General features: G+C 51.7%; 1 protein-coding gene across 1 annotated transcript in view; it reads right to left on the reverse strand.

Moving 5' to 3' along the window:
* The window catches only part of CORO1C (coronin 1C), a gene marked incomplete at both ends in the record, with an annotated part of 46,616 nt that extends 19,476 nt beyond the window's left edge, over nt 1–27,140 (reverse strand). The window contains 2 exons of the mRNA XM_080717742.1: nt 8,513–8,635; nt 26,946–27,140. Of these exons, the coding sequence (XP_080573868.1) occupies nt 8,513–8,635; nt 26,946–27,140 (318 nt within the window). The remainder of the gene's footprint in view (nt 1–8,512; nt 8,636–26,945) is intronic.
* Between the last annotated feature and the right edge of the window lie 270 nt (nt 27,141–27,410).

Raw genomic sequence — 27,410 nt, forward strand, 5'->3', positions numbered from 1 at the left:
ACAATCAGCCTGCCCGTCTTTATTTTTCCTTCTTTTTTTTTCTTTTTGGCGGTACTGGGACTGGAACCCAGGGGCATTCTAGCTCCGAGCTACACACCAGCTCTATTTTTTATTCTTTATTTTGAAGCAGGGTTTCACTGAGTTGCAAAGGGCCTCACTAGGTAGTAGCTGAGGCTGTCCTCGACAGTGGTCCTCCGGTCTCAGCCTCCTGCACTGCATGCTGGGATGACGAGCGTGCCCACCGCACCAGCCGTTCCCGTCTTTAAATACGAGGGTGAAGAGGTCATAACAGGACTTCATCTTTCCTGAGCTCCTCCATCTCTTGAGAAAACATTCTGATGGAGTGACACAGTCATGACAGAGTTTGTAAGTGAAGACCTCCGGTTCCTTTTTATCTCACTTTCAGCAGATTTAATGGCTCCTCAACTAGGTTGATGCGTTTGGTAAGGACACCTACCCCAAGTCACAGCCGCACTGGGCGGCCCCTGGAAAGCGGGCCTGGTACCAGCCGACTGAACGCCTCGGGGGGCTCGTGTCCTCCAGGGGGGCTAATGTCCAGGAGAAGGCAGAGGCTGTGAGCACTGTGGGCCGCACCGTGCGGGCAGGCTCGGGCCGGGCGAGCCCTGGTTCACATCCCGCCCGGGGCCAGTTTTTGTGATGTTCCTGGGCAAGCAACACAACTGAAACGGCAGTCCCTCCGCCTGCGAGAAGACCAAACACCCTTGGAAGAGAGGCTGGCACACAAACAGTGCTTCCGAAACGCAAAGCAGCCGCGCTTCAGACGGGCTGGAGCCCCCGGCGGCTGTGCAGCTCCTGACATCAGCACTGGCCTTAGGAACATTACTCAGCCTTTATGGGCCTCAGGGTTCCTCATCAAAAATGGAGGTAAAGCCGGGCGTGGTGGCACGCGCTTGTCATCCCAGCATTCGGGAGGCTGAGACAGGAGGATTGCGGTTTGTGGACGGCTTCAGCTCCTTAGCAAGGCCCTTTGCAACTCAGTGAGACCCTGTTTCAAAATAAAGAATAAAAATAGGACTGAGGTGTAGCTTGGAGGTTGAATGCCCTGGGTTCCACCCCCAGTACAAAAAAAAAAAAAAAAAAAAAATGGAGGTAACGATGAGCTTGCCCTGGGCAGGTAAGAGGAAGATTTGCAAATGGACCTGGCACATGCAGAGCAGGCCCCGGGGAAGGCGGACACTCGGAGGCCGGCCGCTGCGTCTGTTGCTGCCCAGGGATGCAGGGTGCTGAGTGAAGACCAGCTACCTTCTTGCTAACAAACTCGGTCCATCCAGGAAGATCCTGTGAGGGGCTGGCCTCAGAGCAGGAGGAGGGGTGAAATGAAAGGGAAGAAGGAAGGAAATCAGTCTCCAGTCTCAGAATAAACAGCAGAGGCACCTAAGGCAGGATTCTAAGAAATTATGGGCCCAGCCCCGTAAGGCCCGGTGCTGCGGGCGCGCTGCTCGGTGGGGCGCTGCTCTCCCCCCGGGCCTGGGAAGGCCGGAGTGGCCGCCTTTCCTCCCCCCGCGGCCTGCACCCCAGACTCTGCCCTTCCTAGGTCCGCCCACCCCCTTTGGGTAACAGGGCTAGAGCAGATGGAGGCCTTCCTCCTGCGGCTCAGGAACGCCATGGAGCAGAAACATCTCCAGACAGCTGCCCGGGAGCTCCTGTCAGAGTGGGGCGCCGACGCCATGCTGGCGCTGAGGCTGGCACCCCTGGGGCTCATTTCCTCGTTTGACGCTGGGAAAGCTGTGCTCACATGGGTGCTGGGAGGGTCCAGTGAGAGCTAGAACACGGGGGTGGGGGGGGAGCCACAGGCAAGGCCACCATGCGAGGGCGCAGGCTCTGGAGCTGGGGGATGGCGCTCCCTGCTCGGCTCTGCGGGCTCTGATAGAACACCCACTCTCTGGGCCAGTTTCCTAAGTTGTAAAATAGCTCCTACTGTTTCAACGGTCCTAGTACAATGACTAAATACAATCATAAACATAAAGGTTTGGAACAATGCCTAGCAAAAGAAGTGTCTACGCCGGGTGTGGTGGTGCGTGCCTGTCATCCCAGTATTTGGGAGGCTGAGACAGGAGGTTTGAGACCAGCTTCAGCTACTTAGTGAAACTCACAGCAGCCTAGTAAAACACCCTGCTTCAAAACAAAAAGGGCTGGGAGTGTAGCTCAGAGGGAGAAGGCCCCGGGGACGGACGGACACACACACACACACACACACACACACACACACACACACACACACACACACAGAGTCAACTGAAGGCTCACGATCAGTCTTCCTCATCTCACTATGCCCACCATGACGCACATATATTTTTAGGTCTGAACATCTGAACACCAGGATTTCTTGGAATGAATTTTGTCTCCCAATTAATTTGTTACTGTGCTCAACAAATACACCCAGGAGAGCGTGTGAGAGCCCTGGCCCATGCACAGCCAGTGAAGACAAGCTGCTCCCGCACGGGCCATGAGCTCTGCTCTGCCCCACAACTGGGGACCGGGACGCCAGTGCTGCCAACCAGCTTCCTGAAAAGCATGCAACGAGCAGGAGAAAGCCAGGCGCAAACACCTCACCCTGCCGGGTGGGCGCTGACATGGCAGCAGTGGCGGGTCACTACCTCTCCCACGTCAAATACCAAAGGCCTGTGTTCTTGGGATTTCTATTTGGACAGCACATTACTATGGGAATGTTTTGTTTTGAAAGAAAGGAGAAAAACACGATCGTCTCCAGGGCTTCCAGATGAAAAAGCCAATCAACCAGTGACAGCCCACGGAGGCCTGGGAACCGGCGTGCAGCACTCCCGCGGAAGCTCAGGAGGAGCTCCCGGGCGGAGGGCGGGCGGGCGGCCGGAGCGAGGCCTGCAACAGCAGTTAAGTGCGCTTAGTCTAATGGTTTTATTTTTCAAGCACAGCACAAATTTAAAGCTCACACAAGCATTTCCAGACCCTGCCATGAACTCGCTACTGGGCCGGCACTAGAGTTACAGCCATAAAGAAGGGCTAGCCCTGCACAAGCCTCTGTCTTTCCGAACTCAAGGAAACCAATTCCACAGTGAAAAAGGAGATCATGTGGGGCCCAGGGCGCTCTACCTCTGAGCCACGCCCAGCCCTTTGGAGTTTTTTTTTCTGCAGCAAGATCCTGAGGCTGGTCTTGAACCTGCGGTCCCAGCACCCCAAGTACTGAGATCACAAGCATGCGCCACCATACCTAGCTAATTAGTTATTTAATTGATTAATGGCTCCACCGATTTCGGAGGCCTGCCGCTCACTGGGAGGTCGGTAGAAGCAACACTAAGCGACATGGGGGCTTATTCTGTTACTGTTGTTGGTTTCTGTGGGGACAGCGCGATGTGTTTGGGAGCAGGGGCGGGTGTTCATTATACCTGATGCGCTGGGGCCACCTGGGACAGAGTCAAAAGCCACGATTTGCAATGCAAGAGCTCCCATCGCCCAGACCCTGAAGAAACAATTCCACAGTTTTGCTTCTGAATTGCCCCCCCTTTTCTTGCACTTGTGTTTGATTACTATCCTGTGGATAATGGTAGTCAACAAGATTCACCAAATTTAACTTGGCTATTCTCTGTATTACTTTAAGTACTATCAGTTTTGAGTAAAATACTTAGAAACCACAATCTCAAAAACTCTTTACAAAGACACTGACTCGTAATATAACAAAACTGGGTCACTCAGGAGCAAAGTGCAGTTTCTGGGAGAAGGGTTTACATAATTTGCTGACACCTAGCGCTGCTGCAGGCCCAGTGTGGCACATGCCTATAATACCAGGGCTTGGAGGCTGAGACAGGAAGATCGCTGGTTTGAGGTGACCTTCAACAACTTGAGACCCCCAGCAATTCAGCAGGGTCCAGTTTCAAAATAAATAATTCTTAAACAGTCCAGAGCCGGGCGTGGTGGCGCGCGCTTGTAATCCCCGCGCTTGGGAGGCGGAGACAGGAGGATGTGCAGGTTCGAAGCCAGCCGCGCGCTGGCTTAGGAGACCCTGTTTCCAAATAAAAACATAAATAGGTCTGGGAGTGTAGCCCAGAGGTAGAAGGGCTTCCAGGAACCCCAGTACCACCAAAGAAACAAACAAACATACAAACAAAACAAACAAAAAAAAAAACAGTCCTGGGATGTAACTCTAGAGGTAGAATCCCCCTGGGTCCAATCCCAAAAAAGCTCCCCCAAAAATGCTTTAAAAAGTTGGCACACACTTGTCATCCCCGCGCTTGGGAGGCGGAGACAGGAGGATCGCACAGGTTCGAAGCCAGCATTGCTGGCTTAAGAGACCCTGTTTCCACATAAAAAGTTAAAAAATAGGTCTGAGAGTGTAGCCCGGAGGTAGAAGGGCTTCCAAGAACCCCGGTACCACCAAAAAAAAAAAAAAAAAAAAAAAAAAAAAGTACTACATAAGCTGGGCGTGGTGGCGCACGCTTGTAATCCCTGCGCTTGGGAGGCTGAGACAGGAGGGCCGCACAGATTCCAAGCCAGCCTCAGCTACTTAGTGAGGCTCTCAGCAACTTAGTGAGACCCTGTTTCCAAATAAAATAGAAAATGGGTCTGAGAGTATAGCCCGGAAGTAGAAAGCCTCTGGGTTCCATCCCCAGTACCACACACACACACACACAAAAGTACTACATAGCTGGGTGTGCTGGCGCACGCTTGTAACTGCAACATTTGGGAGACTGAGACAGGAGGACTGTGGTTCACGGCCAGCCTCAGCTACTTAGTGAAGCCCTTTGCCACTCTGTGCGACCCTTTTTCAAACTGAAGAATTAAAAAAAAAAAAAAAAAACAGGGCTGGGGTGTGGATGGAGGGAGAACGCCCCGGGGTTTCACCCCCAGGCCCACACACTGAACCCCTCACTACAGAGCGGCGCTGCCCTTCGCCCACAGTCATTGCTGTTCCTCTTTCTGCCACCGTCACGCGCGCAGGCAGCGGCTCCTGAGCGTCGCCTCCTGTGCTCAGGACTCCCGGCCCGAGAGCGCTACTGTTCAGAACCACGCAACGTGCGGCGCCCCTGACCTCAGGCACGCACAGTGGCAGAGTGGTGTGAGGAGCAGGACGGGAGAAGACCAAACTGTGTGTCCTGGGTTAGCCCAGTGTGTTCTACCCAAGCTTCACCCCCAGCCTATTTCGTTGTTTTTTTTTTTAATTATTTATTTATTTATTTTGAGGGTCTGAGAATGGAACCCAGGGGCCCCTGCCCTATTTTTGATGCTTTATTTTGAAACAGGGTCTCACGGAGTTGCAGAGGCCTCACTAAGTAGCTGAGGCTGTCCCCGAACCGCGATCCTCCTGTCTCAGCCTCCCGAATGCTGGGGTTACAAGCGTGCCACCACGCCCGGCTTTATTTTAAATTTTGACAGGATCTAGCTAAGGTGCTGGTAGCCTCAAACCTGCAGTCCTCCTGCCCAGCCTCCCAAGTGTTGACGTTCCAGGTGTACGCCACCACGCTGGGGCATTTCCTTAAAATTTTATTTCATCTGTTCAGCTATAAAAGCATACCAACATATATTTGAGGGGACATTGAGTGCTTAAAGAGTAATTTGAATATCACTTCCACACCTAATTGAAAGTTATCCCAAAGCATTTATTAATTCACAAAATGTTAGAAGATCCCAGAAAGACACTCTCTTCACAGCAGCTGCTTCTTGGATTTTCCCAAGTGTCTCCATAAAAACGCAGAGCAGCCGGGCACGGGGCCGCTCCTGGATCCCAGCCGGGCACGGGGCCGCTCCTGGATCCCAGCCGGGCACGGGGCCACTCCTGGATCCCAGCATTTGGGAGAAAAGACAAAAGGATCACAGGATGGAGGACAGCCTCAGCAGCTTAGCAAGACCCTTCCTGTTGCAAAGTGAAGAAGGCCGGGGTACTGCTCAGGCACAATGCCCCTGGGTTCAATCCCCAGTACCCTATGGGGGAGAAGGGAAGAAAACGAGAAAACCACAGGGTGCAAGAGTCACTCGGCTGTTTTAAAAGCTTTCTCAGCAATCGTAAGCAGTGGTGGTATTGGCACTTTCTCCCTAAGACCACTGTATGTGTAATGGGATAAAGCCAGCAAAACAGACCAGGATACTGGAATCCACCCTCTGCACCTGAGAAGCAGGGTTCTTGGCGTGGAAGGAAGGAGACGTGCGGTGTGGAGGGCACAGCGTGCCGAGCCCTCTACGGCCCTAAGTGAACGGGCGCACCACGGATGGGCGCACAGCATCCACCCACCTGCAGGCTGCTCCGTCTAGCTCTGCCCTGGAGCACTAAAGCCAGTGGTAACCATGGTGAAGAGCACTACCTTCACAGACGCTAGGAACGTGTGCCAGGGCTCTAGAGAGGCCCAAGGGGAGCCTGAGACGCCTTGGCGTATTAGGTAGCAAGAAAGCTAGCAAAGACGACTGGGTCATTCCAAAAGGACTCGGGAGCCGGGCGTCACTGACAAGCACGAGGCACGCTGAGCCTTAAGCCTGAGACGTGTAGCGGATCGCAGCCCATCAAACACGTTCTACTCCGAGAGCTCAGAGTAAAATGAAAGGAAAACCACTGATCCACCTCAGAGGAGGCTGGGTAACAAACTCGCTATCATGAGAGCTGGTAAAGAAAAGGACAGAAGCATTTATCCTGCTCTCCTACACAAATTTAATGCCAGCACCTCAACAGTTAAGCAAAAGGAAACATCATCTTGCAAAAATCTTATCAGATAAAAATGAAAGAAAAAAAAAGAACTTAATATTATCATTTTGTGATCCCTTCTATTGAATTACTGGACCTACACATTGACAGTTATCCAAATTAAGATAAAAATGGAAACCACACATCATAAGTTTCTCCTGATGGGAGACTCTGATACCAGCAATAGCCCATGGGACTGAACCTGAACCTGACCCCTGCCAGATCTGGCTACAAATGTGCGGGAAGTGTGTGTGTGTGTGTGTGTGTGTGTGTGTGTGTGTGTGTGTTCGGGTGCTCACTGCGTAACCACCCAGCCTGTTTGATTTAAACCTTGTCACTTAACTACTTTCATTTTGCCACACGTTTGTGTTTTATGATATTTCTGTGTTTTATAAGATTTGTTTTGTTTTGAAAGGGTAGCGGGACCAGAAACACTGAAGACAACGAAAGAGATGATGAAACCGATTCTCGGGAGGATCCCGGCACTGGATTCCAATGTCCCTTCCCCTTGCAGAAACTGTGTCTGTGGCCACTGAAACCATCACTCTGGCAGGGCCTGCCACACAGAACAGTTCCTTTAAGGAGCTGGCATGCTTTAGCTGCGGAACCTTCACGTGGTGCAGGAGGCGCCGTCCTCGGCCGAAAGCCCCGAGTGTAGGGGTGGATGTTTAACACAGTTCAGGAACTAATTTGTTTATGTAAAATAACTTTAACTAATAAAGCATTCCAAACAACGTTTTAGTCCGCAGACTACGGAGAAGAAAATCAAAGCAAGCGTGGCCCTCCAAGCTCCCTGCGGAGACGTGAGACTCGCTGAAGATCACCTAGGGTTGAGCTCTGCTGGCTTCGGGCTTGTGTCTAAGATTTTTAACATTTTGGGGGTATAAGAGACAGATCCAAATTGATAACCATATTTTAAGGCTAAACATCGTCAGCAAGAACAAGCAGCTAGCTGGGCGTGGTGGGCACGCTTGTCATCCCAGCATTCGGGAGGCTGAGACCGGAGGATCGCGGTTCGCGGACAGCCTCAGCTGCTTAGTGAGGCCCTCCGCAACTCAGTGAGACCCTGTTTCAAAATAAAGAATAAAAAATAGGGCAGGGGGTGTAGCTCAGAGGTCGAGTGCCACTGGGTTCCATCCCCAGACCCTCAAAAAAAAAACAAAAAAAAACAAAAAACAAGCAGCTTTACAGCAAAGGCACCGAGAGCCGGGCGCTGCGGACCCCGCGGTCCCGGGAGGCCCAGCCGGCGGAACCTCAGCGGTGACGAAAACCACCCCCGAGTCTGGCTGCACGCACAACTGACTTCTGGATTCTAAATAAGAGGATGTAAAGAATTTTTGAGGTTTCTGTTTGTGTATTCTCAAGTGGGGTCCACTAGAAAGAAAGCACCTTCCTTGGCAACGTTTGCTTGGACATCAGCATGGCCTAGGGCCTCGTGCTCAATGCCGAGTCCATCTGCACAGCCCGGGCTCCTGCTGCCCTGGGCTCCGCTGGGCACGTTTTCCTCTCCTTTTCTGGAAGGAGGAGGAGGAAGTCTTGCAGTCCCATGGTGCCCACGGCAACATCGGCAAGTCATCTTCCTCTCCCCAATACCTTCCCACAGGTATCAACTGTCAAAAAGCACGTGCCCTTAACATCACACAGAAGAAAACGGCAATTTAGCACAGCCTGTTGCCATGAGTGAGGGCTTGAGAACGGCTTGTCTGCAGTTAAGCCTTAGTACGTATCTGTACAATCCAATGGAGAGTCAGACCTGCTACCACGTCTGGACCGCAGGCCTCTCTCTCTGCTCTTCTGAAAGCAGCCGGCGGAGTGGTGCGGCTGGCCTTGGTGGTGCTGGGGGCTTACCATCACCGTGCAGTCCTCTGAGCCGCTGGCGATGACCTGGTCGTTGTGCGGACACCAGTCTATGTCCAGCACTGGCCCTGTGTGGCCGCACACGGTAGGGTAGGACTTGTCAATCCGACCAGTCTGAAAGAACAGAGAAACAGGCCATGAGGAAACGCCAACACCACTGAGCCTGTGTGTTTTATCAGGCCCATTTCTCTTTCATTACCTTTTATTACCTACATCTCAAATTCCCCGCTGTCTGCACATGAGGACAATCGTGTCGATGACACCGGTAAGAAACCATCGGCTTTCTTCCATTTCTAGAAATAGTCGCTACCAATGACACTCCATCAAATCACAAAAATCCAAATCTCTAGAACCTTAACATTTTTATTTGTATTAAACACAGTAAAGACAATTCCTAAGTCTTTTTACCAAAATATAATTCTACAACAGCCAAACTGTAAATTAGCAATGTTTCTACTTTGGAAAAAAAAAAAAAACACCTTAGTGCAACTAAAAATGTGAAATGTAACTTAATATAGTAACATCACATCTTTGAATATACAGACTAACACTTCTGAAAACCATGGGCGCTTTTACAGTAACAAGTAAGTTAAAAACCTTCAGCTACTGCTTGGGGCTAAAAGGAATGGTGTGTGTGTGTGTGTGTGTGTGTGTGTGTGTGTGTGTGTGCACGCACACACGCTTGGGGCTAAAAGGAATGGTGTGTATGTGTGTGTGGGGTGTTTGTGAGTGTGTGCACGCGCTTGGGCTAAAAGGAATGGTGTGTGTGTGTGTGTGTGTGTGTGTGTGTGTGTGTGTGTGTGTTTCCGGGGATGGAACCTAAGGAAGTCCTCTGAGCCACACCCCAGCCCTTTTTACTTTAACCAATTAAACTCAGGTACTGAGTACTGGACACAGGAGCATCCTACCTCTGGACTATACCATCTCACACAGTGGCCGAGCTGAGGCTGGCCCCAAAACCTGCGATCCTCCTGGCTAAGCCACCCATGTGCTGGGATTACAGGCCTGCACCACTGCGCTCGGCTTTTATTTCCTTTTGAGATAGGGCCTCACTAAATTGTCCAGGTTGACCTCACACTTGGAGTTCTCCTATCTCAGGCTCCCCGGTACCTGGGACTGCAGGCACGCATCCCCACGCCCAGTGTGAAGGGCCCATATTTTAGTGCCTTAGTCTCCCCGCTGCCTGCAATGAAGAGAAACGTAAGCCTGGCAGGCAGTCTACTTAACACCAACTCTGACCTCACCCATTATCCAGTTCCACATCTCAGAAAGAACAAGATGTTTAATGCTGGTCACAGTCACAATTTTTGCACGTTACACACTTGAATCTCACACGCCAAACTGGCTCACTGGTCAATTTGGTGCCAAGCAAGGCGGCCGCTGTTGTAGCAGGTGTAGACAAGCTACTTCCTTCTCCTCGGTAGGCCGAGGCCGGTCCGTGGCGAGGCCGTGTGTTCCAAGACCAAGCACAGGAGGAGTGTGGCGCTGTGCGACTCTGCCCTCTGCCTGGGCGCGCTCTGGTTATGGGGTGGCGCTTGGTGATGTGCCGTACTGGGGCTGGAACCCAGGGCATTCTGCCTCTGAGCTACATCCCCAGCTCTTTTTTTATTCTTTATTTTGAAACGGGCTCACACTAAGTTGCCCTCGGAGGGCCTTGCACGCTGCTGTCGCTGGCCACGAACCTGCGATCCTCTGTCTCAGCCTGCCAAGTACTGAGATCACCAATCCGCGCCACCATACCCACGCTCATGTTGTAACATGGGTAAACTCTAGGATTCTCCATGTGGAGAAGCCATGTGCTAAGGTGCCGAGACCACAGCTCTGGAGTCACAGACATCGGGTCAGACCCGGGCTCTACCGTCGAAGCAGCAAGTTTAAGGTCACCGCTTACTCCTTACGCAAGTCACATCATCTCTCTAAACTAGGTTAACAGTAACACTTGCCTCTCAGGATTAGGGATTAAATAAGAAAATATGTTTAGGTAAATCGTAACACTGTGTTACAATGACCTGTGAAGTATGTAGGAATTTTTAATTATCAGCTAGGAGTGGTGCACACCTGTCATCCCAGAACTTGGGGTTGCAGGTTGAGGACAAGCACAGCAGTGACGCGAGACGCTCCGCCACCTAGAGAGGCCGTGTTCAGAACGGTAAATAAAAAGGGGTGGAGCCGGGCGTGGTGGCGCACGCTTGTCATCCCAGCATTTGGAAGGCAGAGACCCAAGGATCATGGTTCGCGGACAGCCTCAGCTACTTAGCGAGGCACTTCACAACTCAGTGAGACCCTATTTCAAAAACAAAAAAAAAGGACTAAGAAGTAGGGCTGGGGGTGTAGCTCGGAGGTACAGCGCCCTGGCTTCGGTTCCCAGTACTGCAAAAAGAGTTGGGAGTGTAGCTCGGAGGCAGAATGCCCCCAAGTCCAATCCCCAGTGCCCCCACCAAAATAATAATTACTGCATTTGGAATGTAACAAATAATCAAAACTGTCTCTTACTGTTAGTTCTTCTAACATACTATTTATATTACTCCCTCGTTAAGAATTAATGGCTCGGTGTTATTTATGAATTTCCACGGGCCAGACACGGCTAAGTGCGAGGGATGCAGATGTGACGAGGCCCGTCCTGGCTGAGCAGGGAGTTCAGGGAGTTCAGCGCACACAGCCCGTCAGGGCACAGACCGCGCACAGGTCCTTCCAGGCCCGCGAGCGCGGGCGTGAAGCTCGTCCAGCCAGGCTGCAGGCGTGCTCCTGGGAGGCGCTCTGCTGGAAGCCAGGAGTTCTGGGCGGAGGCTCAGTGGCCCTCTCCACAGACCTCAGCCACCGATTCTTCACCGCCCCTCTCCTTTGCACACTCATGAGGCCAGGCGTTAGTGGTGTAGCTTAACAGTACAGTGCCTGCTAGCACGTGAGGACCTAGGTCCAATCCCCAGAAGGAAGAAAGAAACGAAGGAAGGGAAGGCAGAAAGGAAAAGGGGGGGGGGAGAGGAAGGCATGGCGGCACGTGCCTGTAACCCCAGTACTTGCGAGGCTGAGAGAGGAGGATTTTCTTGGCAATTTAGTGAGCCCCTGTTTTCAAAAACAAAAGCAAAGCCGGGCGTGGCAGCGCACGCTTGTAATCCCCACGCTTGGGAGGCGGAGACAGGAGGAGCGCACAGGTTCATAGTCAGCCGCGCTGGCTTAAGAGACCCTGTTTCCAAATAAATAAAAAATAGAAAATAGGTCTGGGAGTGTAGCCTGGAAGTAGAAGAGCTTCCAGGAACCCCAGTACCACAAAATAAACAAACAAACAAACAGATAATAAAAAAGCAGAAAGGGGTGAGGGTATAGTTTGGAGAAAGAATGTCCCTGGGCTCAGTCCCCATGACCAAAAAAAGAAAGTCAAGCAGCATGACGCTGCCTCAAACCCAGTGTGCTAACAGGAGCCGCCGCCACTCACAGCAGAGGCAGAGGAGTGAGACCCGACGCCTTGGCTGCGCCGGGGCCACTCACTCCAGCTCTCACGCCGTTCCTCATCCATGTGACACCGGCGTGCGTGCAACCGGATGAGGTCACCGAGGTAAACACGGGCCACGTATGTCCCGAGTGCCCCCACTTCCACCTGTGCTCGAGCCCCCGCCACCGCGCCCACCGGCACGTCTTTCTAAAGGCGGCGCAGCCAGCGGCTTTCCCAGAGCCCTCGCTGCTTCTCTCTAGAGCCACAAGCCGCTTCTGTGTCTCACTGATTTGCAGAGGGTCTCAGTAAGCTGCTATGGCTGAGAGTGAACCTGAGATCTTCCCGTCTCAGCCTCCCACATACTGGGACTACAAGCCTGTGCCACTAGGCCCGGCTGACACAAACCAAGAACGTGGGGCGCCCACTCACAGAAAGTGCTCACAGGACAACGCCCCATTACAACTGCTTTTGCAAGAAATATGCTAACAGGCAGAACACCCCCCCGCCCCCAGGGCCACTTCGGGGTGGTCTGGGTGAGAAAAAGGTCCCCTTATTTTCACAAGAACATGTACTGCATGCCGGGCGTGGTGGCGCGCACTTGTAATCCCCGCACTTGGGAGGCAGAGACAGGAGGATCGCGCAGGCTCGAAGCCAGCCGTGTGCGTTGGCTTAGGAGACCCTGTTTCCAAATAAAAATATAAAATAGGTCTGGGAGTGTAGCCTGGAGGTTGAAGGGCTTCCAGGAACCCCAGTACTACCAAAAAAAAAAAATATATATATATATATATACTGCAGCACTGCTGGAAATGGGGTAAAAGTAGATGCCATTACACTGTCCTTCAGTATGGGGAATCAATGCTTACATCATAAAAGTTAATGTCACAGATATGCTATGGGCAGAAAAATACAAAACTATCACACACATCTGAGGAAATGACTAGCTCTTGGGAGAAAGAGAAGGAAGGTGAATGGTATTTTAGCTACATCTGTTATGCTTTTTTTCCAGGGGAAAGAGAAGGAGGGGAGGGGAGGGGAGGAAAGAAAGGGAGAGAGAGGAGAGGAGAAAAAGGAGAGAGGAGAAAGGACAGAGAACAGAGGAGAGAAGGAGATAAAATAAACATGGCAAAACCTTCATATCTGTTCAATTTGTGGTGAGTACATGCATATTCTGTTATTTTTAAGTTCTCTCTTTTGAAAATAATTAAAACACAGCTGAGAAACACACCAATGTATTATTATTAAATGCATAAAATTCTTTTTCTTTTCCTCCCAATGGAAAGTTTTCCTACCTGATTGCTTTTGTCTCTGAGTTTTAGCATTTTTAGGCTCTCCCTAAGAATGTAAGTAAACCACCTTTGGCATCCTTAATGGCAAAGTGCAGTGCTGAATTTGAACTTCTAAGAACAAATTATTTCTTCCAATCTGGGCTACGTAGAACTTCTTGGCCATATCCAAAGCAATTCTGAGAGGAATCTGAAAGTCCTAGTGTCATCTGCGCTTCATTATAACGAAGTTTATAACCTCATCCCCCAGGCTAAAATTAAATAATTCCGGTTAAAAGCTAATAGGTATTCACCAGTATTCTTCAATCTAATATATTTGAGAAGAATAAGCGTTTCTGCTATTCCCATCTCAAGTACAATAGCAAATATACAAGAATACAGCCAGGGTTGGGGGTGCACGCCTGCAACCCCCGGCCTCGGGAGGCCGAGAGGAGGCTCACAGGTTCCTGGTCAGCCCCAGCAACTTAGCAAGATGCTTCAGAACAAAAAGTAAAAGCGGTCAGGGTGCAGCCTGGAGGTAGGAGGCAGACTGCTCCTGGGTTCAAGCCCCACTGCCACCAAAAATAAAAATCAGAGATCTAAAATACCACAAACCTTCCATACTAGGCAGGGCAAGGACCTGGACTACGGCCCCGACACAGCCTCAGCACTGCGTGGCCGCCGCCAGCCATCAGACACAGAGCGAGCGAGGGACACGCTGCGGCAGCGGCCGGCGAGTCCTCAGGACAGCTCCCTGCAGCGCACAGGGCAAGGGGACTCGCACGGCCGCCAGTGGAGACCACGGCGGAGGGAGCGTGGGGATGATGGCATTGCATTTACTTCTGTGCGTGTGTGTGCGTGTGCGTGTGGTACTGGAGATGGAACCTGGGGGTATCTGACCTCTGAGCCACACTCCCTGTCCTATTTTGTTTTTATTTGGAAACAGGTTCTAAGTTGCAGAGGGCCTAAATTGCTGAGGCTGACCTTCAATCTGCAATCCTCCTGTCTCAGCCTCCCTAGTACTGGGATTACAAGTGTTTGTGAATATCCAGCATGTCATATGACCCGTGTACATTTAAAATGCCATTTTCTAGCTGGATGTAATGACTGGAATGCCAACTTTAGATACTGTTGGCTAGAAGGTGACTTAATTTAAGAAACTCTAGGGCTGGGGGTATGGCTCAGCAGAGCACTTGCTCAAAGCCATGGGTTCAATCCCCCCCCACTGGAAAAGGAAGGAAAGATGGCCCCCTCCTGGATTTTCCAAGAGTTATATACATAATAACTTCATGTTACTAATCGGTCTGCTACTAAGGCTGCCGTCACCTGTTACACCACCTAGATGTAACACCACCTAGATCATAGTTGAGAACAACCTCAGCTACTTAGTGAGGCCCTTGCAACTCAGTGAGACTGTTTCAAAATAAAAATAGAAAATAGGGCTGGGGGTGTAGTGCGGAGGTAGAATGTCCATGGGTTTCATCCCCAGTACCGCAAAAAAAGGAAAGAAAGACTGGCCAGGCACGCATGGTCGGGGTAGAGGAAGCTCAGGCCAGGTGTAAGGGCGCCGTCTCACTGCAGAGCTCAAAGGCACGGAACAGCCATGGGCCCTCTTCTCTTCCACCTCCTTCCTCTTGTGAAGTTACGGCCCTGCTGCGCCCCAGGAGGCGCTCTGGCGGCTGCTCTCCTGGGCAGGAGCGTGGCAGCAAACCCAGAGACGACACACTCAACATGCAGTTTGCTGGCCGCTGGCGACTGACAGATGAACAGTCTGCAGAGGTTTTACTTTACGGGAACCAGAAACACCAAGCTTTGAGTAAGAGGAGGTGTTCGGAATAAAGCGGGGACTGAGTTACCCTGGCAGGCAGGGCTGCCGGGGAGCACGGTGTGGCCTAGGAGTGGGGGCACGGGCGGGACACGTGCACGCCAGGCAAGCAATTAGGCCTCACGGGCCTTTCCAGAACGCGGGTGAGGGGCGAAGGCCAGTCCGCAAGCCCGTTAGGAGTTAAGGGAGGTGTTACGTCAAGCTGCACATATTCTATCGGAAAGCAGAAATGTGAAAGGTCACTATTTCCTTACTCAACTACACCTGAGTTGCAACAACAGCCAGAGAAGTCGTGCTCCCGACTTTAAAACCAAAACGCAGCCTGCTTCCTCCCCACCCCGCAGACAAGTGGCCCCACGCGGTGCTTCTGGGCCAGGAACGAACACAGCACACACCAGGATGCGGCATTCAGCTGGACAGCAAATGCCAACAGCAAACGCACCAGGCATGCGCCTAGGCAGCTAAAGCACCACGCGCCCTTCGGCAGGGGAGCCTCGCTGCCTGGTCCTCGCTGGCCTCGCTCCCCGCCGCTCTGCGCTCGCTCATCCGCGCGCTTCAGGGTGAAGCCCAGCCTGCCTGAAGTGGGGATGAGACACATTCCAAAACTGTCTTGGGAAGGCGTGCCCTGGGCTCCGTGGCCGCACGGCTCTGATCTTGGAGCAGCTCTAAGTGAGCGAGAGGATTGGCGCGCAGAGCCCATCCAGAAGCCGGCACTGTTCACTCTGGACTTGAAGCCAGATCACTAATGAAGCCAGAGCCCGTCCTGGGAGCCAGGGAGCACGCCGTGCCCCGCCGTCTCCTGCGCTGGCTGGCATGGCACTCTTTGGCAGAAGCAATTTGCTCCGCATGGATCTTGGCTTCAGCAACGCGTGGCCCACACCCTGAGCCTACTCCAGAGTGGGCCTCGCACCTGACACAGCTGCTTCCCATGGGCTGTCCCTCCACACCCTAGGGCTTCACAGCTCAGCCCGCCCACGCCCCAGGGCCAGGAAAGAGTTAAACACTCCTTGCACTTGACTCGGCTTCTCCCCACCACACGCCCAGATCCCACCATTCCCACCATTGGCAGAGCTGCCAGGCAGCCAATCAAAGCCAAGGAAGGAAATTCTCCTGGCCGGCTGACAGATACGAGCTCTGCTGGCCATATATGGTAAAAACCACTGTCAGCGGTGTCAGCGGCTGCTGTGGACAGGCGGGATCTGCAGCAGAGGGCTGGGCAGCACAAAGGACGCGGCCCTGCTCATCCCGGGAAGGGCGGGCGGAGCGCATCTGCGGGCAGACTCTGACTCACAGCACTGCTGTCATCCAAACAGCCCGCGGGCTTCCTTCTGCCAGGGCTCTGGGCTCCATTGTTAAATGGGGGGGGGGGTGCCTACGCCTCCCCCTCCCAGTGAGACTGTAGAAAATAAGGGCCTGAGGGGAAAATGAGAAGGCCCTTCTGTGGCACTTCACGTGGTAATGAGGCCGCTGGGTGCAGTGTGGCTGGCAGCTCGAGACATAATTTGGAAGCCATTGTCCTGCACCTGGTGTCCCCCTGCACCCCCACCCCTTCCCATGCACCCCCAGCCCTCCCTGGCACACACACTCCACAGGGTAAGGTGCTCTGGGGCACGAAGCAGAATCTGTTTAGGTAGGCCACAACTGGGCAACCCACACATGCCAGGATATGGTGCTGAATAAATCTCTGCCTGTGACACCCAAGAAACCAAGCGCAGACTTACACATCTGTGTTAAGGGCCACCAGCTTGCTACCCTCACCTAAATCAGAGTGCTGTTTGTAGAAACGAAAACCGCCTGTCGGCATGTATGGCGAGGCGGAGACTAGGCCAGTGCCAATCAAGCAGGAGCTGGCAGGGCCGCAGATCAGAGGAAGCGCCATCAGGAGGCCCCCGGCCCTTCTGAACCAGCTCCTGAAAGAAGGCACTCATCAGCAAGGGACCTGGCAATTAAAGGGAGCCCTCACAGATGCGAACTACCAGGAATTCATCATTGCTGCCACTGTCTCCACACCAGGCACGGAAGCCTTTCCAAACCCCAAGACGGTCCTGGAAGCCGACACAGTCAGAGCTCTACAAGACGGTCCTGCAAGCCGACACAGTCAGAGCTCTACAAGATGGTCCTGCAAGCCGACACAGTCACAGCTCTACAAGACGGTCCTGGAAGCCAACACAGTCAGGGCTCTACAGGATGGTCCTGGAAGCCGACAGAGTCACAGCTCTACAGGATGGTCCTGGAAGCCGACACAGTCATAGCTCTACAAGACGGTCCTGCAAGCCGACACAGTCACAGCTCTACAGGATGGTCCTGCAAGCCGTCACAGTCACAGCTCTACAGGATGGTCCTGCAAGCCGACACAGTCACAGCTCTACAGGATGGTCCTGCAAGCCGACACAGTCACAGCTCTACAAGACGGTCCTGGAAGCCGACACAGTCAGAGCTCTACAAGACGGTCCTGGAAGCCGACACAGTCACAGCTCTACAGGATGGTCCTGGAAGCCGACACAGTCAGAGCTCTACAAGACGGTCCTGCAAGCCGACACAGTCACAGCTCTACAGGATGGTCCTGCAAGCCGACACAGTCACAGCTCTACAAGACGGTCCTGCAAGCCGACACAGTCACAGCTCTACAGGACGGTCCTGCAAGCCGACACAGTCACAGCTCTACAAGACGGTCCTGCAAGCCGACACAGTCAGAGCTCTACAAGACGGTCCTGGAAGCCGACACAGTCAGAGCTCTACAAGACGGTCCTGCAAGCCGACACAGAGCTCTACAAGACGGTCCTGGAAGCCGACACAGTCACAGCTCTACAAGACGGTCCTGCAAGCCGACACAGTCAGAGCTCTACAAGACGGTCCTGCAAGCCGACACAGTCAGAGCTCTACAAGACGGTCCTGGAAGCCGACACAGTCAGAGCTCTACAAGACGGTCCTGGAAGCCGACACAGTCACAGCTCTACAGGACGGTCCTGCAAGCCGACACAGTCACAGATCTACAAGACGGTCCTGGAAGCAGACACAGTCACAGCTCTACAAGACGGTCCTGGAAGCCGACACAGTCACAGCTCTACAAGACGGTCCTGCAAGCCGACACAGTCACAGCTCTACAAGACGGTCCTGCAAGCTGACACAGTCAGAGCTCTACAAGCCACTGTTTCTGCTATTGAGCTTTCTATCTAAAAAAATGCATTAAATGCATTAAATCCTTATCTAAGGATTAAGTATCAACCAGACTGCAATTGTATACCAAAAAGAATTCACTCAAGAAAGAAGTTAACAAAAAATACATACAAGTACAAATCAAGTCAAAGCTCAAGATCCAAGCTCTAAATCCACAGAAGAGTTTGGACAATCATCCCATCTGCGTGAGAAGCTCTGCGACTGCGGAACCAAGGGATGGCGGCTGCCCCACAAGAGGAACCGCGGCGGTGTGCGGAGGGGACCCTCGGCCTGGTACCAGCCGGTCTCATCTCGATGACTACAACAGGCGTCACTGCCTCTCCCGGAAGATGATATGAAGGGCAAGGCCACATGGATTCACTCACAACAATAATCCTAAATGCCTGTTGTTTTTTCTCCACATAATCAAGAAAAATACCAATTTTGTACAATTCAACAGGAAGCAAAGGGTCTGAAAGAGCCAAGGAGTGTATAATTTTCTACCAGGAAGCGAGCCTTCAGCGCTCCTAACTCGCATGCTAGTGCAGACCACGCAGAAGTGATCTGATCCCACCGCTCCATCGCCGAAAAAGCCAACCCGAACGCTGAGGTTCCAGCCTGAAAGAAAGCAGGTCCCTCCTCCTCTCCCTCCTGGACACACCTCTCCTGACTTCTCAGCGCACTGAACTGGCTGGCCTACTCTTTGGTTTCATTTCTAGTTCCCACACCCAGGAGAAACCTGAATTCAAAGAGAACCTCTTGCAAGCCTTGGTGGCTTCTGCCTCGTGGCGGGTAGAGCTGTGCCAGAGCTCTTCAGACGCAGTGAGCCCCGCGGAAGAGGGCGCGGGGGGGGCAGTGGTTAGTCAAGCTCCTTTCAAAGCAACAAGCAGCCGGGCGTGGTGGCCACGCTTGTCGTCCCCACGCTGGGGAGGCAGAGACAGGAGGACCGCGCAGGTTCGAAGCCAGACGCGCTGGCTTGGGAGACCCTGTTTCCAAATTTGAAAAAATAGAAAAAATAGGTCTGGGAGTGTAGCCCAAGGTAGACGGGCTTCCAGGAACCCCAGTACCACCAAAAAAAAAAAAAAGCAACAGGCAGCACAGGTCCTGGCACAGAGCAGGCGCTCAGCAGCTTAAGGAAGGAGCATAGGAATGAACGAATGTGCTTTTTAAAGTCCTCTTAAAATATGTTAAAGCTTAGGTAGCAATTAGGTAGCAATTAGCTTTTATATATGTTTTGATATCATCTTTTTTGCGGTATTGGGGCTTGAACCCAAGGGCGTTCTACCTCGGAGCTACATCCCCAACCCTATTTTCTTATTTTTTACTTTGAAACAGGGTCTCACTGAATTGCGGAGGGCCTCACTAAGTAGCTGAGGCTGGCCACAAACCTGCGATCCCCTGTGTGATTACAAGCAGGCGCCACCACGCCCAGCTGATAATACCCTTTTAAAGTAATCTCTTTACATAGTAAGCTCACTGTAAAATATTTTGGAAAAATACAGGTAATTATTTAAAAAAAGGAAAACATCTTTAGTCGCATTGATAGTAACCATCCAGACTTTTTCCTAAACACAAGTAACACGATGAGGGGCTAAGCGTAAGACAGCGACTATGACCTCGAAACGCGCATTTTAGGTTATGAAAGTACCCTGAGACAGAAAGCGCAATCTTGCCACACGATTTAACTTTCCCCACTACTGCACAGAGCGCCCTCGCTCGCTCAGGACGCGGTTAAGAACGTTTCCAGGCTCCTGTGTAAACGCGCGTGTGCGGACGCTGTGATACACGCCTGCATGGGTTTAGAGAGGCCGGAAGGCAGCGCCGAAAGGCGGAGCCTTCTAGACGCTCAGAGACCGACGCCGTGAGTCAAGGCTACGGTCAGCGAGTACATACGTCAGCTACCAGCAGCTGCTTGACAAGTCACCAAACTCAGCTGCTTAAAAGAATTCATGTATGATCGCCTAGCTCCCGAGGCCAGAGGCTCAAAGCCAGCCTTCTGGGTGGTTCTGGCTCCAGGTCCTCCTGAGTCGGGCTGCAGCATCCTCTCAAGATGGAGGCTCGGACAGTCAGTCGCTGGGTGGTGCCCTGGCGGGAGGCCCAGGCCTTTCTGCATTCAGCTGCTTGAGCCGGCTCATGAGGAGGCAGCTCTAGAGGAAACAAAGTAGAAGCCAGTGGACCCCTGTGACCTAGTCCCATCGATCCCCCACACCTGCGGCTGCTTCATGCTGGAGGGACCGCGCGAGGGGCCGAGGCAGGAAGTGAGGACGGCCGGGCGCCACGACACGGCCCCACAGCCAGCCCGGGGCACCTCCACCCAAGCAGCAAGAGACAGCGATACATGCCCACCACCACGCTCCATTTGGTAAGCGAATAAGGAAATCCTTCTGGTGGAATGTGACGCACCGCCTGAGGCACAGTGGTGTGGACGAGCAGCTGAGGACCCAAAGGGCAGTCCTCGTCTCAGCCAATCACAGGCATCTCTGAGCTGGACAGTAAAAGTAAAAAGAGCAACCACTAGCGGGCGGGCGCCACGTGTCTGCAAGCCCTGCACCGAGGAGGGTCAACACCAGCCTCAGCAACTTAGTCTCTCTGCAACCCAGCAAGACCCCGTCCCAAGATGAAAAACCAGGAGGGCTGGAGGGAGCTTGGAGGTATACTGTCCCTGGGTTCAATTCCTATTATCACGCACACACACACACAAAACAAGTGCTTACCAGACACTGAATCCTGACTGACACGAATCGGATTTCTACATGACAGACACACTGTAAAGCTACCCTTGGCGATCCAGGTTATATAAAAGGGAGTTAAGTCCTAACGCCCTCAGGCACGAATTACAGGCAATGAGTTCGTTTCTCTCCCATGCATCTAGAGAGCACTTGCTATGCACCATTCTTGTGAGAACTAAGAAGAGTCATTTAAATAATTTTCCGTAGGGCTGAGTTCTTTCACAAAATGTTTGTTCAAAGACTACAAAATGCCGGGCGTGGTGGGGCACGCTTGTAATCCCCGTGCTTGGGAGGCGGAGACAGGAGGATCGCGCAGGTTCGGAGCCAGCTTAAGAGATCCTGTTTCCAAATAAAAATATAAAAATAGGTGTCTGGGAGTGTAGCCTGGAGGTACAAAGGTTTCCAGGAACCCCAGTACCACCAAAAAAAGACTACAAAATGAGCTGAAAAGAGTTGACACAAGACAGCAAGATCTCAAATACTCCTCCATACCGTTCTCAAAGAATTCGCCTGAACTGCGAATAAGGAGCCGATGGAGGGGTGGTGGCCGCGCACCAGGCCGGGGAGCCCTCAGCAGCAGGACAGACAGTAAGGACAGACAGTCACAGCCAAGACGGCTCCTTCAGGCCGGGCGTGGCCGAGGAGGAAGGGACAAAGCAGAGAGGAAGCCAGAAGCCTCCGCCTGCAGCCAGGCAAGCCCTTCTGCCCTCTACTCACATCGCCCGCCTTCGGGGCGAAGGCAGCACTCACAGGCCTGCTGCGGCCTCAAGTGCGTCTCCGGCCAGAGCGCTGCTGTCCTGAGTCTTCACGGTGGCGACGGCGCGGGAGCGCGCCAGCCGCGCTGCCCAGTGTGGCTGCTGCACGCACAGGCAGGGCTCGTCTGTGCCCACGTGGCTGGAACCTGCATGTCTTGGGAGGCAGCCGCTGGCAGCTGTGGCAAGGAAAAACAAGCACCCTTCACAGCCCGAGCCACCACGCCAGCTAGCGTTCAACAGGACTGCGATGAACTATCTTCCTCTCAAAGACTGCGGGGTAAGAAAATGTGCGGGGCCGTACCTGGGGAAGCCAGGGCAGTGGCAAGCCACAGCGTGCAGAAAGTGCGGGAATCAGGTGTGTGGCCAAAACCAACCACCGCGGGGCGGAGTCCTTCCCGTGGTCCTCAACAGTGACCTCTCTACGCCAGGCGTGGTGGCGCACGCTTGTCATCCCCGCTTGTGGGAGGCTGAGACAGGAGGATGGCACAGGTTCAAAGCCAGCCTCAGCTACTTTAGTGAGGCTCTCAGCAACTTAGTGAGACCCTGTTTACAAATAAAACAGAAAATAGGTCTGGGAGTATAGCCCGGAGGTAGAAAGCCCCTGGGTTCCACCCCCAGTACCACCAAAAAAAAAAAAAAACAGTGACCTCTCTTCTAATCCCGCTTTCTCTAATAAAACCTTCCAACAAACCGTCATAGGCCATGTGCTTAAAATACACACTGAGCGCACGCTTGTAATCCCCGCACTTGGGAGGTGGAGACAGGAGGACCGCGCAGGTTTGAAGCCAGCCGCGCTGGCTTAAGACACCCTGTTTCCAAATATAAAAAAGTATAAAACAGGTCTGGGAGTGTAGCCCGGAGGTAGAAGGGCTTCCAGGAACCCCAGTACCACCAAAAAAAAAAAAAAAAATACACACTGATCCTTCAGAATGCTTCTGCTGCGTGAGCACACCCTTGAATGGGAGCTTGAGCAAGTGTGTGTTCTAAGCATCTGCCCTATTATGGTTTCCCTTCCACATGTTATGTCCTGGAACACAAACGTCATTGTCTCATGCCTTGTCCATTCTTCAGAATCCAACCACAAGCCTCACATGGTCACAATAACCAGCCCTGTTTACTGCTGACAACTTACTTCCTATTTTTCAAGATAAAGTCATAGAAAGACGTGATTTTAAACCGGAGCCCTTCTGAAAGCGTCACGATCCGCCTTAAGATCAGCTAAGTGCGTATTCAAAATCACCATGACAGAGACCCCTAAAGCAACACCACAACCACCGGCCTAGCGGTCCCCAGGAACAGAGAGGGAGTCCTCATCAGAAGCCCTGAGAGTTACTAAAAACAGCGCTCGGCTCCCAGCATCCTCGCTTATAGCAGCCCCGGCTGGTGTGGACTCGCACCTAATAGAACCTGGAGCATAATTTCTTGCTATCTTGATCTCATATATAATTTCATATCATCTTTGGGAATTGGAGCTTTTCTGTGTGTGTGTGTGTGTGTGTGTGTGTGTGTGTGTGTGTGTGTGGTGCCAGAGATTGAACCCAAGGGCATTTTACCTCCAAGATATACCCCCAGCCCTTTTTATTTTTTACCTCTGAAACAAGGTCTCTAGGCCGCTGAGGCTGTCCTCAAACCTATTTCAGCCTCCCACTCTTTACTTTTTTTTTTTTTTTTAATTTTTTTGTGGTACTGGGGGTGGAACCCAGGGGCTTTCTACCTCCGGACTACACTCCCAGACCTATTTTATATTTTATTTGGAAACAGGGTCTCACTAAGTTGCTGAGAGCCTCACTCAGTAGCTGAGGCTGGCTTCGAACCTGTGCCATCCTCCTGTCTCAGCCTCCCAAGCGCGGGGTTGACAAGCGTGCGCCACCACGCCTGGCTCAGCTCTTTACTTTGAAACAAAAGCAGCAACTCATAACTACCTACAGTTGCCAAGATACTGAAGTTGCAGGAATCTCCTTTACAGAGCCAAGAGCCCCACCGAGCCCTACATGAGGGCCACGTGTGGTGGCTCACGCCTGTACAAAGCACTTAAGTTCAAGCCCCCAATGGCCCCCCAAAAAAACATGTTCTTGGGGTCCCCATCATCTCTCTCCTTCAAGACCACACGGTCTAAAGAGAATATAAAAACCTAAACACCAGCCACCTGCTAGGATGCCTTCTGGGGGAAGACTAGGAAATGGCCCACAGCAAAAACGAGATGCTCGTGCTCGTGAAGGGAAGACCTGGCGCGCAGCGAGTACTCAGCTTAAAGTGTCAAGTCCATAATCCTTACTCAAACCCTTACAGTTATCGCCGGGCGTGGTGGCGCACGCTTGTAATCCCCACGCTTGGGAGGCTGAGACAGGAGGATCGCACGGGTTTGAAGCCAGCCTCAGCTACTTAGGCTTTCAGCAACTTAGTGAGACCCTGTTTCCAAATAAAATATAAAAAAGGTCTGGGAGAATAGCCCGGGGGTAGAAAGCCTCTGGGTTCCACCCCCAGTACCACCAAAAAAAAAAAACAAACACTTACAGTTATACCAAAATTATAAGGTGGGTCTCCAGAGGGCAATCGCCCCATAACACAGACCGGGCGCAGGCTTCCCTACGAGGTGGACATGGCTTTTTTCTATGGCTCCCGATGATCCAGGAGCCAGCGGCATCTGAGGAGAAAAGAGGGGCCGTGGCAGCCACACCACAGGCCGGCCTGGCCACTCTGCAGACCCTCCGAAAGCCCCACACAGCTTGCGTCCAGCGGGACCTCAGGACCTCCTGCGCTGCCGGGCCCAGGGGAAGCTGGACTAGAAGGCCAGACCATGGAGCAGGGTGTTTTCTTGGCTGAATTCTGAGCAGCAAGTTGGCTGCTTCAGAAATGATTTTTAGTCAAGAACCGGGAGATGAGAAGCACTCTGAGATGATCTACAGTAACCAAGGCAGAAAAGCCCTTGCAATACAGCCCTGCATCACAGCAAGGGAAGGGAGGGCGGGAGCCGGAGAGGTTAAAAAGCAAAGTCATACTAAAACTAATGTTTATTTATTAAGTGTAGGCCACTTAGTGACGGTGACCAAGTCATAAGAGCCAGTAGCTCAGGAACCGCATACAGGTCTGTGTTCTGTGGTGTGAGAGAAACTCCACACCCCAGCGTCTGCACAAGCAAAGCCGGGCGCAAAGAGCCTTCTGTAGATGTGGAAGCCAAAGGACCGCGCAGGTGCGAAGCCGGCCGCGCGGCTTAGGAGACCCCGTTTCCAAATAAAAATATAAAAGAGGTCTGGGAGTGTAGCCCGGAGGTAGAAGGGTTCCATCCCCAGTACCACCAAAAACAAAACAAAACAAAAAACAAATAAGGTTAACTACACTTATAATAATGTATGGTTCTCCGGTAGTCAACCGAGAATTTCTCATAGAAATAAAAAAATAAAATTTTGATTTAATGAAAAGACTCTCCTTTTAAATTTTTTAATTTAATGAGAAGTCTTGCCAAAAAAAAAAAAAAAAAAAAAGGAAAGGAGAGAAAAGAAAAGAAAAAGAAAAAGAAAAGAAAAGAAAAAAAGACACGGGAACTGAATGTTTTCCCAAGGGGACAAAACATAAAAAATATAATGGGAATATACTTTTGACAAAAATTCCACTCTATTGGGACCACTTTCAGAAGAGCCCCTTATGAGGAAATGCACCGCTACTACTCATGGCTCATGGCTCGGTGCAGGGCGGCAAGAGGGTCCCTCCCCTGCTGTCAGGAGCCAAGTGACGCCGCTGCCCCGGGCCCTGAGCACTGTCTCCAGAGTCTAGGACTCACCAAGCCCCTCTCCTGCCACAGGCTACCTAGAAGACAACGGCCTCTCCGCTCTCCTCGTTGTGTGCCTCGTTATTTACAATTCTAAGATTTGTTGATAGAGTGCAGGTTTACACAGCAAATGGAAAACAGTTCTATGCCATTCCCACCTTGGAGCAAGCCAGTGAGGAGATGAGGTAAGGAAAAGGGATCTGGACGCCCCTGGAGTGCAGGACGCGCCACGCCACGCTGGTCAGGTCCTTCGTTCCTGCTGCCTGCTGACGCCGCTGAAATCCTGTGCCAAAATGTGTCACTGCCCCGAGCTGGAATCTACGCTGTATGGAACGTTTCCTTGAGGTCTTACTCCACTTATATTCAAAAAGCAAAAGGTCTTAGTTCTCCTGACTTCACACAAAAAAGAGAACACTATTTTACAAGTGTCTACCCATTTAAAAGTGTAACTGAGGCAGGTGTGATGGCGCGCACCTGCAACCCCAGTACTTGGGAGGCTGAGACAAGAGGATCGCAGGTTCAAGGCCAGCCTCAGCAACTTAGCAAGGCCCTCTGCAACTCGGTGAGCCCGTTTCAAATATATATACATATGTATATGTATGTGTGTGTGTGTATATATATATACACATATTATATATATATAATAAAATACACATATTATATATATATAATATATATTATATATAATATATATAATATATATATTATATATATTATATATATAATACATAATATATATAATATATATAATAATATATATTATATATATATATTATATATATAATAAAATACACATATTATATATATATATATAATAAAATAGGGCTGGGGGTATACCTCAGAGGTAGAATGTACTTGGGTTCAATTCCCAGTAACCCCACACACACAAATTGTATACACACACACACACACACACACACACACACACACCTGTTTTTAAAACTACCCTCCAAAAATGAGAAACGTTTATAAAAAGTAGATGATTACAGCCGGGCATAGTGGCACATGGTTGTAATCCCAGCTTTTCTGAGGCTGAGACAGGAGGATCGCAGTTCGAGAACAGCCTCAGCTACTCAGTGACGCTCTTTGCAACTCAGTTAGACCCAGTTTCAATATAAAGAATAAAAAACAGGGCTGGGGATGTAGCTCGGAGGTCGAATGCCCCTGGGTTCCATCCCGACCCACAAATAAAATAAAAATAAAAATGTAGATGATTACAAACCAAATCCTAGACTCCCTGTGTGTGCCCACGCTCAGGGCATCGCTACAGTAACCCTTTTCACGCGCACAGGCACACCCGGGACAGAGGCCACCGTTCCGCTTAGTGATTCTGTGAAACATCGATGTGGTTTGCAGGCCAGGTGGAACACAACCTCAATTACAATCACGAGTAACAGTCTCAGCAAATACGCAACTTTTAGTGGCCTGTCAGTCCATTAGGGAAAAAAACCCGAGGGGCTTGCAAGAGCGTGTGTGAGAGAAGGCAGGTGCCATCGCTCACCTTGTGCGAAGGGAGCACCAGGAAGGCGCCTCCCCCACTCGCCTCTATGATTATGGCCACGAATCTGGGGTTGACGGCACAGAAGGAACTGTCCCAGGTCACGCGGGACACCCGGATGTCGTCGTAGCACTGGTCGTTTTTCACGGCTTGTCCAAATACATGCCGGAACTTGCTCTGACGCACCACCCGCCGCATCGTGCCTGCAGAGGAAAGCGAGAATTGTTAGTCATGCGCCAAACCAAACTTCTACAGATGAAAAGCTTAGGAGAGTTTGTCTGTTCTCCTAAAAACAGCCAGACTGCAAATCCAAACGCCGTTCAGCAACACACACCCATAGAACACTGCAAAGTGCGGCGGGGAAAGGACAAAGAAGAAACCCGAATCCAGAATCCAGAGCAGCTCGTGGGTTTTCACGTGGGAAGAAAGCATGGCACGAAGGAAAGCCAGCCTCCAGGGCTGGCTGGG

Source organism: Muscardinus avellanarius (genome assembly GCF_963383645.1).
Source record: "Muscardinus avellanarius genome assembly, chromosome: 21".
NCBI lineage: Eukaryota > Metazoa > Chordata > Mammalia > Rodentia > Gliridae > Muscardinus > Muscardinus avellanarius.